Source organism: Papio anubis, chromosome 18 (assembly GCF_008728515.1).
Source record: "Papio anubis isolate 15944 chromosome 18, Panubis1.0, whole genome shotgun sequence".
NCBI lineage: Eukaryota > Metazoa > Chordata > Mammalia > Primates > Cercopithecidae > Papio > Papio anubis.
Window position 1 is genome coordinate 15,178,892 of NC_044993.1, and position 12,849 is coordinate 15,191,740.

The 12,849-nt window shown below is 45.6% G+C and overlaps 1 protein-coding gene across 11 annotated transcripts in view; it reads left to right on the forward strand.

The window, feature by feature from the left end:
* WDR59 (WD repeat domain 59) overlaps positions 1-11,917 on the forward strand; it is a 115,698-nt gene extending 103,781 nt beyond the window's left edge. For 10 of the 11 annotated variants that reach the window (XM_017953562.3, XM_021932177.2, XM_009196856.4 and 7 more), the window contains 3 exons: positions 638-764; positions 1,235-1,377; positions 11,026-11,917. In XM_017953562.3, the coding sequence (XP_017809051.2) occupies positions 638-764; positions 1,235-1,377; positions 11,026-11,261 (506 nt within the window). In that variant the 3' untranslated portion in view covers positions 11,262-11,917. Of the gene's footprint in view, positions 1-637; positions 765-1,234; positions 1,378-3,771; positions 3,893-11,025 lie in introns of all 11 variants that reach the window. The other variant, XM_021932173.2, reaches the window with a different exon arrangement.
* Positions 11,918-12,849: the final 932 nt, after the last annotated feature.

Below are 12,849 nucleotides of genomic sequence, written 5' to 3' on the forward strand. Positions count from 1 at the left end.
GAGCAAATATTGTTCAAAAAGTCTTTGTAAATAATGACTACATAGCATTCCACTATATCTCTGTGCCATCATTTGCTTTATTTATTTATCTATTTTTTTAGTTTTTTGAGATGGAGTCTTGCTGTGTTGCCCAGGCTGGAGTGCAATGGCGTGATCTCGACTCACTGCACCCTCCACCTCCCAGGTTCAAGCAATTCTCCTGCCTCAGCCTCCTGAGTAGCTGGGATTACAGGCACGTGCTAGTATGCCCAGCTAATTTTTGTATTTTTTTTTTTAGTAGAGATGGGGTTTCACCATGTTCGTCAGGCTGGTCTCAAACCTCTGACTTCAGGTGATCTGCCCGCCTCGGCCTCCCAAAGTGCTGGGATTCCAGGCATGAGCCACCATGCCCAGCCCATCGTTTGCTTTAGCATCATGTGTGTGTGTACTTAGCTATCAGGTTCTCTTAGTAATAAATACCTGGGCAAAAAGGTAAGGGTAGGAAAGAGTTCTGTTTAGTTACATTTCTCAGAATATTCAGCCTCACTTACTTTTCTTCTGGGAAATCCATTGGCCACACGCGGTCTTATGAGACTTTTCAGATATTTTCCATGCCTTCTCTGATTGCCATCTTCCCTTCGCATTTGATTTTCTTCAGCGGGGAGAGAGGCAGAGCACTTGTCCTCCCCTTGGGGAGAATCCTCACCAGAAGAGCTCCGCTTTGGGAGTCTGACCTGCAGTGATCCCCGGGAGCGGGAACGCGACCAGCATGATAAAAATAAAAGGTAACCACCCTCCCAGGTGAGAGCTGCGATGCCAGGACTCCAGTTTCTCCACAATCACAACTCTTGCGCCTTTTTTTTTTTTTTTTTTTGACACAGAGTCTTACTCTGTCGCCAGGTTGGAGTGCAGTGGTGGAATCTCAGCTCACTGCAACCTCTGCTTCCTAGGCTCAAGTGATTCTCCTGCCTCAGCCTCCTGAGTAGCTGGGATTACAGGCACATGCCACCACGCCCAGCTAATTTTTTGTATTTTTAGTAGAGACAGAGTTTCACCATGTTGGCCAGGCTGGTCTCAAACTCCTGACCTCAAGTGATCTGCCAGCCTCGGCCTCCAAAAGTGCGGGGAGTGACAGGTGTGAGCCACCATGCCTGGCCAGGACTGTTGCTTTAAGAAGGGCATATTAAGTGCCATTTAGGATCAAGCTTATTTTTTCTTAAAGGAACTGACAGGAAATCTTTTTCACTTTCTCCAGGCTCCTGGACCCCGCCAACACCCAGCAATTTGATGACTTCAAGAAATGCTATGGGGAAATCCTCTACCGTTGGGGTCTGAGAGAGAAGCGAGCCGAAGTGTTGAAGTTTGTCTCCTGTCCTCCTGACCCTCACAAAGGGATCGGTGAGTATGCATTTCTCTCTCTTCCTATCACTGTCTGAAAGATCCTGTAATTTAATTTGTCCACAGCATCAGACTTGGAATGAAGTTTCAGCTTCTCATTTCTAAGCAGAAATTTCAAAGGCATTTTGAGTCTATTCCAAGCTTCTGAAAAGCCCTTGCATTTCATAACAGGATTAAATCTTTTTTTTTTTTTTTTTTTGGGATGGAGTTTCACTCTTGTCGCCCAGGCTGGAGTGCAGTGGTGCGATCTCGGCTCATGGCAGCCTTTGCCTCCCGGGTTCAAACTTCTCCTCCCTCAGCCTCCTGAGTAGCTGGGATTACAGGTGCCTGCTATCATGCCCAGCTAAATTTTTGTACTTTTAGTAGAGATGAGGTTTCACCATGTTGGCCAGGCTGAACTCCTGACCTCAGGTGATATGCCTGCCTCGGCCTCCCAGATTGCTGGGATTACAGGTGTGAGCCATGGTGCCTGGTCCAGGATGAAATTTCTATTGCAACAGAAGTAGTTTATATACAGTACTCCAGCATGGATCAGAGGGATGGATATTTCTTCATTTATTCCTCTATGTGTCCAACTCCTCTTAGGCACAGTGCCCACACATTCCTTCCCTGCATGGAGCTTACAACTGAGTGGGGGGGGATATTAAATGATTTCAAATAAATATTCACAAGCAAACAAAAACGATGTGGGGGCAGGGAGAACAGAGAGGGAGAATCTTAAAAGAGGAATTGAGGTGTGTTAGGAAGGCCTCCAAGGAGCTGCGGTCTGAAGGTTTAAAGGAACCATGGAGCCATCAGTGCAGAGTGGTGAAAAGAGCGTCCCACACTGAGGGTCAGGCCCCAGGGAAATGATTGTCGTTGTGAACAAGCGAAGGAAGGTGGCGCGGTGTGGCTGGAGTACAGTGGGGAGAAGAGCGATATCAAATTAGAGTGTAGAGTACTTAGGATTGTGTCAGGCAGGGGCTTGTAAGTTGCAGTAAAGAATTCGGATTCAGCCAGACATGGTGACTCACGCCTGTAATCCCAGCACTTTGGGAGGCCAAGTCCGGCAGATCACTTGAGGCCAGGGGTTTGAGACTAGCCTGGCCAACATGGTGAAACCCCGTCTCTACTACCAATACAAAATTAGCCAGGCATGGTGGTGCACACCAATAATCCCAGCTACTTGGGAGGCTGAGGCAGGAGAATCGCTTGAACCCAGGAGGCAGAGGTTGCAGTGAGCCAAGATCATGCCATTGCACTCCAGCCTGAGTGACAGAGTGAGACTCCATCTCAAAAAAAAGAAAGCAAAAAACAACAACAAAAAAGAAACAGTTAAATGATTGGAAAGGATTTCATCTAGGGAGTGATGAGGTGGGCAGTGGCAGGGAATGCTGGGTTTTATAATAAGATGCGTAGAATGATTTGACTCTCTTAAATTGTGTAGGTATAGTTTCTTTTCCTTTCTTTTCTTTTCTTTTTTTTGTTTTTGAGACAGAGTGTCTCTCTGTTGCCCATGCTGGAGTGCAGTCACGCGATCTTGGCTCACTGCAACCTCTGCCTCTCAAGTGCAAGCGATTCTCATGCCTCAGCCTCCCAAGTAGCTGGGACTACAGGCGCCTGCCACCATGCCACTTGTATTTTTAGTAGAGACACTAAAATACAATACAATTAATAGGAATTTTTAGTTGAGATAGTAAAATGCAATACAAATAACACTTGTGTTTTTGGTAGAGACGGGGTTTCGCCATGTTGTCCAGGCTGGTCTTGAACTACTGGCCTCAAATGATGCGTCCGCCTCGGCCTCCTAGAGTGCTAGGAGTACAGATGTGAGACACCATACCTGGTAGTTTCTATTTGAAGAAACAAACTAGAGTAATATGTAGGTTTAGGTAGTGAATTTCAAGGATTATTTTAACAGAGATTATGTTGGTATGTGTACCTGAAGAAATGTAAAGACACAAAATGCTATGTGGGCAACATATTTTTTCAGAGCATCTAAATGTATGAAAGTATCTCAGGAAAAGATTAATGATGGCCTGGAGCAATTTGTCTTTTAAAAATTAGTTTTCAGGGAAACATATGAATCATGGAGATACAGAGCTGATGTATCAGCCCATCAGTCAGCTAAACCCTTATTGACATCTGCTTTTATAAAGTGTCATGCTGGATTCTGTGGGATGTACAAAGAAATAAAAAGTGTGGTTTGGCGGGTCAAGATGTCTGTAGTGCAGTCAGAGAGTCTGAAATACAAACTCAGGAAGACTTAATGGTAGTTAAGGATGAATAATGTATCCTAATTTCAATAAAAGCAATGTCACAAGGTTTATAAAGCAGGGCAGGATTGTAAAAGATGGACTCACAGACAAAAGCAGTAAAAGAAGTATTTTCTTTTCTTTCTTTTTTTTTTTTGAGATGGAGTCTCGCTCTGTCGCCCAGGCTGGAGTGCAATGGAACAATGTCGGGTCACTGCAACCTCCACCTCCTTGATCAGCCCATATCCACAGACTTCAGCATAGCAAATCTGAGGGACAAAGTTAGTTTCATTGGGATTCAATATTTACAGATGGGGCTCATGGTTTCATTCATTCTGTGGGGATACTGTTGGGTAGAGTATTCCCTTAAAGAAAGTCTCAGGATATAAGATGATGTTTTTGTTTTTGTTTCTGATTGTGGCGTGTGATGTGCTTGGTCTTAATGGTGGCAGAGCGAAGCGATTGCTTTCTGAGCCTCCTCATGGGGAGAATTCCCTCCCTAGAGGCACAGAGCTGCGCACCTAAATTTCGTTCAGCAGTTTATTGATTCAGTATATTAATTTAACGTCTTATTTCTTTGGCCAGTTTTATTTACTTTTGTGTAATAGGTGATGTTGATTAATACACAAGACTTTTTGTTGTATGGTTGACAAACTGGAGCCATATGATCCTGCACCTTTGGAGTTCGCTTCCTCCTGGAAGTTTTGAAAAGCCTTGGAATCATGCTTTGATTGTTCCATGTGCTGGGAGTATTTTTATGGTCTTTGTTAGTTTGTCTGTTGGGACCCAAGAATGATTCATTTCATCCCTATCAAGTTCCACTGGCAAAACCTATCCTGTCGTCCTGTGCCTCTTACCTGTGATCCTCAGGGTAGTCAGTGTTTCCAGCCTGTCAGGAAATGACATCTGTACTTTGGGCAAGGCTGGGATTCCCTAAGCCAAAGAAGTTTCCTGGGAGGACTTGTGGGCTGCATGTCCACATATGAAGCAATCTCCTCCCCTTCATAATGACTTATCATACCTAATTTATTTTATTTATTTATTTTTTTGAGATGGAGTCTCGCTCTTTCGCCCAGGCTGGAGTGCAGTGGCGCAATCTCGGCTCACTGCAAGCTCCGCCTGCCGGGCTCACGCCATTCTCCTGCCTCAGCCTCCCAAGTAGCTGGGACTATAGGCGCCTGCCACCATGCCCGGCTAATTTTTTTGTGTTTTTAGTAGAGACAGGGTTTAACCATGTGAGCCAGGATGGTCTCGATCTCCTGACCTCGGGATCCGCCCGCCTCGGCGTCCCAGAGTGCTGGGATTATAGGCGTGAGCCACCGTGCCTGGCCATATCATACCTAATTTAAATGAGATTTGAATCTGAATGTGATGTTTTGGGCACGACCTTGGCTGTAAATTTGATCTATCCATGTATATCGTGATAAGGAGGAGGGCAGCTTCTTTTATTTTTTATTTTTTAAATGTTTATAAAATAGAGACAGAGTCTCACTATGTTGTCCATTGTGGTTTCAAATTCTTGGGTTCAAGTGATCCTTCCATCTCAGCCTCCCAGCATGCTGGGATTGGAAGCATGAGCCGCCACACCCAGCCCCAGCAGACTCACTGAACCTGTATAAATATTTTGTCATGGAAAGAAAAGGCCTTTGTGTGGTACTTACCTATTGTTCTGAGCACTTCTGCAGATGAGATTAATCAACATATGATATTTCCTATGGAATTATTGTTCTAAGGTTTTCCTAATGATTTGGTATCTTATAGTCTATATTAAGATCTTTTTTGGATTTTTCTTCCTCCTGAAGGTAATTGGAACAAGATACCATTGCCAGAGTGTTTCATTTCAATGTTTATTTATTTATTTTATTTTTTTTTTTTTTGAGACGGAGTCTCGCGCTGTGTCACCCAGGCTGGAGTGCACTGGCGCGATCTCGGCTCACTGCAAGCTCCGCCTCCCAGGTTCACGCTATTCTCCTGCCTCAGCCTCCGAGTAGCTGGGACTACAGGCGCCCGCGACCACGCCCGGCTAGTTTTTTGTATTTTTAGTAGAGACGGGGTTTCACCATGTTAGCCAGGATGGTCTCGATCTCCTGACCTCATGATCCACCCGCCTCGGCCTCCCAAAGTGCTGGGATTACAGGCTTGAGCCACCGCGCCCGGCCTCATTTCAATGTTTATAATGTGTTAAACTGAGGGGTAGAGATGGAGCAAGAAAAAAGAAAGAATGTTTTCTCCTTTCTAATAGAAAATAGATCATTAGCCAGAATTAAATTTTTCCATCAGTTATATTCAGTCCCTGCTAAGTAATTCTTGTTCTAATTATCTTGGCTTCTCTACCCATCTGCTTTCACTAAAGTCATCTGCTTCTGAACCAAAAAGTCGTAGAAATCCTGATCCATTCCACAGCCTGACAAGTGTCTCCTGGTGGCAATGGTGTTTGGCTTGTTTGTTTTTGAGACAGGGTCTCACTCTGTCACCTAGGCTACAGTGCAGAGGCATGATCACAGCTCACTGCAGCCTCGACCTGCTGGGCTCAACAACCCTCCCACCACAGTCTCCCGAGTAGCTGGGACCACAGGCATACACCATCATGCCCGGCTAATTTTTTAGAAAATGTTTTTGTAGAGATGCGGTCTCGCCATGTTGCCCAGGCTGGTCTCAAACTCCTGGGCTCAAGTGATACCCCCACCTTGGCCTCGCAAAGTGCTGGGATTACAGGCATGAGAAACTGCTTGTGGCTGGTGTCGCTTATTTGGAAAGTTGGTATTCAGGAATCTCTTCAGTAATATCAGTAGTGAAGAGTACCTTTATTAGTGCCTAAAGAGGCTTTATTTGGATAAATAGAAACTTCTATAAGTTTCTATTTATGACCTATTGTTTATAGCAGGTAACTTTAGGCAAGTGTGAGACAAAAGCAGAAACTGGCAATTGGCAATAATGCGAAATGGCTCTGGCTAGTTTATGATAGCAGTATCGTATGGAGCAGAAAAACACGGAATCATTTCTTAAGGATTCAGTTAGTGATTCCCCAACACTAAAATATTTTGGACTCTGAGGATATTGACAAATCTCCAGGCTCTTTTAATTCATCCCGTAAAATGTTTGTAAGGTTACTGCCAAACGAAAGGAGTACTATGTTTTCTTTTTGCTTTTGTTTTCTTTTTTTGTGGAGGGGGTGCTGTGGGGGAACAAGGTCTCTCTCTGTCGCCCAGGCTGGAGTGCAGTGGTGCAGTCTTGGCTCACTGTAACCTCCGCCGCCCAGGTTCAAGCAGTAACTTCTCCTACCTCAGCGTTCCAGGTATTACAGGTGTGCACTGCCACACCCAGCTAATTTTTATGTTTTTAGTGGAGATGGGTTTTGCCATGTTGGCCAGGCTGGTCTCGAACTCCTGGCCTCAGGTGATCCACCCACCTTGGCCTCCCAAAGTGCTGGGATTACAGACGAGAGCCACGGCACCCGGCCAAGTGCTGTATTTTCATTTTAAACATAAGTTTAAAAAATAAATTTGTTGAAAGATATGCCAGTCTTTGTAACAGACATGAGTATCCTTCTATTGATCTTGAAAGAAGTTGCGGACAAATTCCCATTAATAATCTTGCACTTGAGTAAAGTTCCCCAGGGAGGTTGAACTTCCCTATTTGATTTCTCATATTGTGGATTTAACAAATACAAGAGCTTTTACAATAATGCTAAACTATTAGAAGTATAGAGAATGCCAGACGTTCCCAGTCATTTCTGGCTTCCCTCCTTCCTATAGTGAGGGAACAAATCTGTAGTGTTGGCCACTTGTCATCTGGAGTGTTCTACATGTAGCCGACATGTGTAGAAGACAGTGAGAGCTTTTTTTTTCCAAATTTGGGAAAAGGCAGTTTGAGAAAGAGTTGTCAGAGGTGATTCGATATAAGCATAAGTTATTATATGCCTAAAGACAAGACATTGTAACATACTTGGTTCAGAATGATGATATTTAAAATAAACACAGCAGGCGGGATGCAGTGGCTCACGCCTATAGTCCCAGCACTTTGGGAAGCTGAGGCAGGCGGATCACCTGAGGTTAGGAGTTCGAGACCAGCCTAGCCAACATGGTGAAACCCCCTCTCTACTAAAAATACAAAAATTAGCCGGGCATGTTGGCAGGCGCCTGTAATCCCAGCTACTCGGGAGGCTGAGGCAGGAGAATCGCTTGAATCCGTGAGGCGGAGGTTGCAGTGAGCTGAGATCGCACCATTGCACTCCAAACCGGGGGACAAGAGCGAGACTTCATCTCAAAAAAAATAAATAAATAAATAAATAAATAAACACAGCAGCAAATAATTAAGAACCCTAGACTTTCAGAAGTAGATTTTTGTTTAATGTAATTCAAAAGCATGACAAAAAGCACCAGAAATTAACCAGCTGTCAAGTGAGATTATTTTGGTGCTGTAAGGAACCCTCTTATCCTGGCGCAGAATCACATTTGACATTTTCTTCATCACTAAACAGTTTTCTTAGGAAGTATTTTTTTCCTCTTAAAGTGTATATCATTTGATTTTGTTTAAAAATGTTAAGATACCTTTGTGTGTTTGTGTGTGCATGTGTGTGTTTTGAGATGTACGCAAAACCAGCAAATTTAAATATTTTAACTTTAAAATATACTAACTTTATCAGCACATTCAGTAAGACAATACCCTCACCACATTGATTGATCGTTTTAATAAAACTGGAACATTTCTTTGATGAACTAACAGAACACATCAATTATTTTGAATATAGATTCATATCTCATACTTGCAAGTGGCATCTGCTTTGCAATTTGTATCTAGTATAGCCCCAGCCTCCCGGAGTCATTCTTCTTCCCTCAGAGACCCAGAGAAAACCTGGAACCGTTGGCGACCGACACTATTAGTGGATTGTCAGGGAAAATTCTAAAGGCAACCAGATGTGAGACACCTTGCCAGCTCTGTTTGGGGAACACATTCCACATCCCTTTGTATGCCCTAAAGTGGTGAGAGGAGGCGCGCACCAGCAAGGCCCACGGGCGTCTGCCCATCCTTCTCAACGGGTTCGTCTGCTGAGCCATCCCATTGTGTATATACCGGGAAGAGGCAAGGGAGGGCGTCCTGGGGTTTTTGTGTTTTCTGTCTTTGTGAATTTAGATCTCCTTAGAAATTGTCCAGATCCCCCCAAAGATCATTCACTAATTAATGAAATGAAGTATTAGTTCAGGGTCTTAAAGTTAACAAGGATCTTGAAAACTATATTTAATCTGATCCACTGTAGAGAAACATAATTATTAATGATACTGTGAGATGACATTTTAATAATTTTACCCAGATAGATATGGAGAATAATTAAGTTTACAGTTATCTCAAGTACCAAAGAACAAACCCTTTTAAACATTAGAATTAAGTTTACCTGAACGCACAATATTTGCATTCTCTTAATGTTAAATGTTGGCCAATAAAACCAGTAATGAAAATTTGAGAGTTTTCAACTAATTAGGCTTTTCATGAGAATATAACCAAAGTTTGTACATAATATAAAAAATTATGCTTAGAGGGAGAAGACGTAGCTATTTTTAAACCAAAATTATCAAACTAGTCTGATTTGTCTCAGGATTTGCCTTAATTGGGACTATCATAAAATATGCCCTTAGGTACCACATATCAGAGGAGTTTTTACTGGCGTATTTTTCTAACCACCAGTTGTCATTCAACAGAGCAGCCAGTTCTGCCGGAAGAAAGGACCCTCCCTCCGCTGTAAGAGGGAAGGAGAGGTGGGAGATTGGAAGATGCCTGGTGTAATGATGAGGGAAAGTGAAAGGAGAGGCCGGCAGGTGCAGGAGCGGGGAGAAAAGGCCTGAGGGAGGAGTTTGCAGAATGTGGCGGAGACCTGAAGTCACCATCTCGGGGACAGAAGGGAACACAGGCTCTGTGCAGGGCTAGGTGTTGTGTCTGTTGGTGATCGTGTGTATGAAGTGAGATGCATTTCTTGACCATGGGCCTTTCTGCAGGATTGCTCAGCCTCTTGTGGGCAGGCATGGAATGGGCAGGTGATATGGTTCATCCCGGGTAGAGGTTTTGCCAGGTGGTGCAGGAGATGGGCAAAGGAATTGAAGGCATTTGCAAAACAAGTGATTATTATAAAGTGAGTCCATGTAATTCAGGTTGGCCAAAGGGCAAACTGCAGCTAGAAAGGGGCAGGTGGGCCAAAGGGCTAACTGCAGCTAGAAAGGGGCAGGTGGACCAAAGGGTTAGTGGTGGTGGGTTAGGGACGAGGGCAAAGACCTGAATGGCCAAGTGGGCACAGGGTTAGTGGTGTAGGTTTGGGAGACCTCCAGGATTGTGCTAAGATCTGGGGTAGAGAGAAAATTGAGAGCTGAGAACAAGTCTTCAGTGAATGGGGGCGTGTCTCCAGAATGTCCGCAGATGACACAGAGAAAAGGGGGAAAGGCTAGTGAAGCTGGATGACGTTGGCCTCCAGCAGAAAGGTCATGGTCTGGAGGCGGTGATGGGGCCCAGTCCCCACCCCACTGCCCCTGCAGTCAGAGGACTTAAGTAAGAAATGGCCTTTCATCCAAAGGCCAGCAGAGGCGGGAGGGTCAGTTGATGAGGAGATTATTGCCAGCAGAGTAGATAGAGCAGGTTTCACTCGGGGTAGCCCAGTGGAACCAGTCCTTGCCCGGCGGTGGAGCAGCACCGTGGTGTCCTGACTTGGGCCAGTGGCGAGTGGGCAGTAGCAGGCGTTGGTAAAACCAGTCTGCCCTCTGCTGAAGCGTTACTACTGAGTCATTCAGTTCTTTCACCTGTTCAACATCTCCTGCGTGCCAGGCCCTGCCAGCCGTCGGGGTGGGAAGAGGCATCAGATGCAGCTGCCCCCTGCTGTGGGGCACTGGGTTTCCACGTGGGACCCCTGAGTAAATACAGTACTCAACCAGGTGCAGTGGCTCAGAAGGAGTTCTGATTTAAAACAAACAAACAAACAAAAAACAGAAAATGGGCTGGGCACGGTGGCTCACGCCTGTAATCCCAGCACTTTGGGAGGCCAAGGCAGGTGGATCACCTGAGGTCAGGAGTTCGAGACCAGCCTGGCCAACATGGCGAAACCCCGTCTCTGCTAAAAATACAAACTTAGCCCCAGGGATGGTGGCAGGCGCCTGTAATTCCAGCTACTCGGGAGGCTGAGGCAGGACACTTGAACCCGGGCTGTGAAGGTTGCAGTGAGCCAAGATTGTACCATTGCACTCAAGCCTGGGCGACAAGAGTGAAACTCTGTCTCAAAAAGAAAAAACCAAAAAAACAGAAAATGCAAACCACTGGTCTGAGAATCTGCCGGAGTCTTAAGAGGAGATGTCCTTCTTCCCAGCAAGCCCCAGTTTCCTTTTTCAGAACTCAACTCATGCTGCCTCTTGTTTTGCCCATCCCTGCCCATTTCCAGAGTTCGGCGTGTACTGCAGCCACTGCCGGAGTGAGGTCCGTGGCACGCAGTGTGCCATCTGCAAAGGCTTCACGTTCCAGTGTGCTATCTGCCATGTGGCTGTGCGGGGATCGTCCAATTTCTGCCTGACCTGTGGGCACGGTGGCCACACCAGCCACATGATGGAGTGGTTTCGGACCCAGGAGGTGTGTCCCACTGGGTGTGGGTGCCACTGCCTGCTTGAAAGCACTTTCTGAACCTACAGACCACAGGTGTTGTCTGAAATCCCAGATGACCCATAAATGCCCCTGACAAGCTGTCTGTCAGGGGAGAGGCTCCAGAACCTCAATTTGTCCCCAGTGAGACGGGAGGATGGTCCCCCCAGGACTGTGCAGTGTCAGCTCTTGGTGGGCCTCTGCCTTCTCTTCTGTTTGGCTACCTGACGTGGATGTCACTGTGGGAAGATGAGGGCAGAAGTGCAGAGCTGCGCTTGTGTGTTGTCTCTGTCGGCTGAGCTGCCAAGGGGGAGGTTTTCATGGAGAACAGCACCTGGCTCCAGGGCCGATGTTACCCTGTAAGATGTTAGCCTTAAACCGCCGAACGGTGTTCTCCTGATGCCAATGGAGAGACCAGAGTCAGATGGAAAAGACAGTCTCCTGAGCCCGAGGACAGTGGGGTCGGAATTGAATCAACAAATGGGCCTATGGCACTGTGACTTTAGAAGCTGGTACATTTACTGAGCTGATGGACAGTGGCCTTCTAAAATATGACACTTAAATTGTAAATATGCTCTGTACTTAAGGATTCTTAAGATGTATTTTTTTGTTTGTTATTTCTCCTCCAGCTGCTATCCCTTGGCTAATAAAATTCTAGTAATTATTTGAAAAAAAAAAAGAGAGAGAAAGTTAAACAACATTTTGGTGAATCATTTTTTACCCTACTTCTAATTGCAGGTAGCTATTTTGAATAGGACCAAAGTCAGTGCTCTGATTTTTAAAGGAAATGCTGATTTACTTTTGTCATCTGACAGGAGAAAATAGAATTTGACATTTAAGGTTTTTCCCAACCCCAAGAGTCTTCTTATTTCTTCTAGCAGAAGGAGGACGAGATTGCTGTGCAGCATGGATAGAAAAGTCTCCCTTGGCCAGGCACGGGATTCACGCCTATAATCCCAACACTTCAGGAGGCAAAAGTGGGAGGATCACCTGAGCTCAGGAGTTCGAGACCAGCCTGGGCAACATAGGAGATCCCGTCTCTGCAAAAAATTTAAAAAATAGGCTGAGTGCGGTGGCTCATGCCTGTAATCTCAGCACTTTGAGAGGCCAAGGTGGGAGGATCACCTGAGGTCAGGAGTTCAAGACCAGCCTGGGCAACATAAGGAGATCCCATCTCTGTAAAAAATTTTAAAAATAGGCCGAGCGTGGTGGCTCATGCCTGTAGTCCCAGCACTTTGGGAGGCCAAGGCAGGAGGATCACCTGAAGTCAGGAGTTTGAGACCAGCCTGGCCAACATGGTATAACCCCATCTCTACTAAAAATACAAAAATTAGCTGGGCATGGTGGTGGGCGCCTGTAATCCCAGGTACAGGGGAGGCTGAGATAGGAGAATTGCTTGAACTGGGAAGCAGAGGTTGCAGCGAGCCAAGATTATGCCATTGCACTCCAGCCTGGGTGACAAGAGTGAGACTCCGTCTCAAAAAAAGAAAAAAAAAATTTTAAAGAATAGCTGGTTGTGGTGGCACATGCCTGTGGTCCCAGCTACTTGGGGTGCCGAGATGGGAGGATCACTTGAGTCCAGGAGGTCGAGGCTGCAGTGAGCCTTGATTGCACCACTGTACTCCAGCCT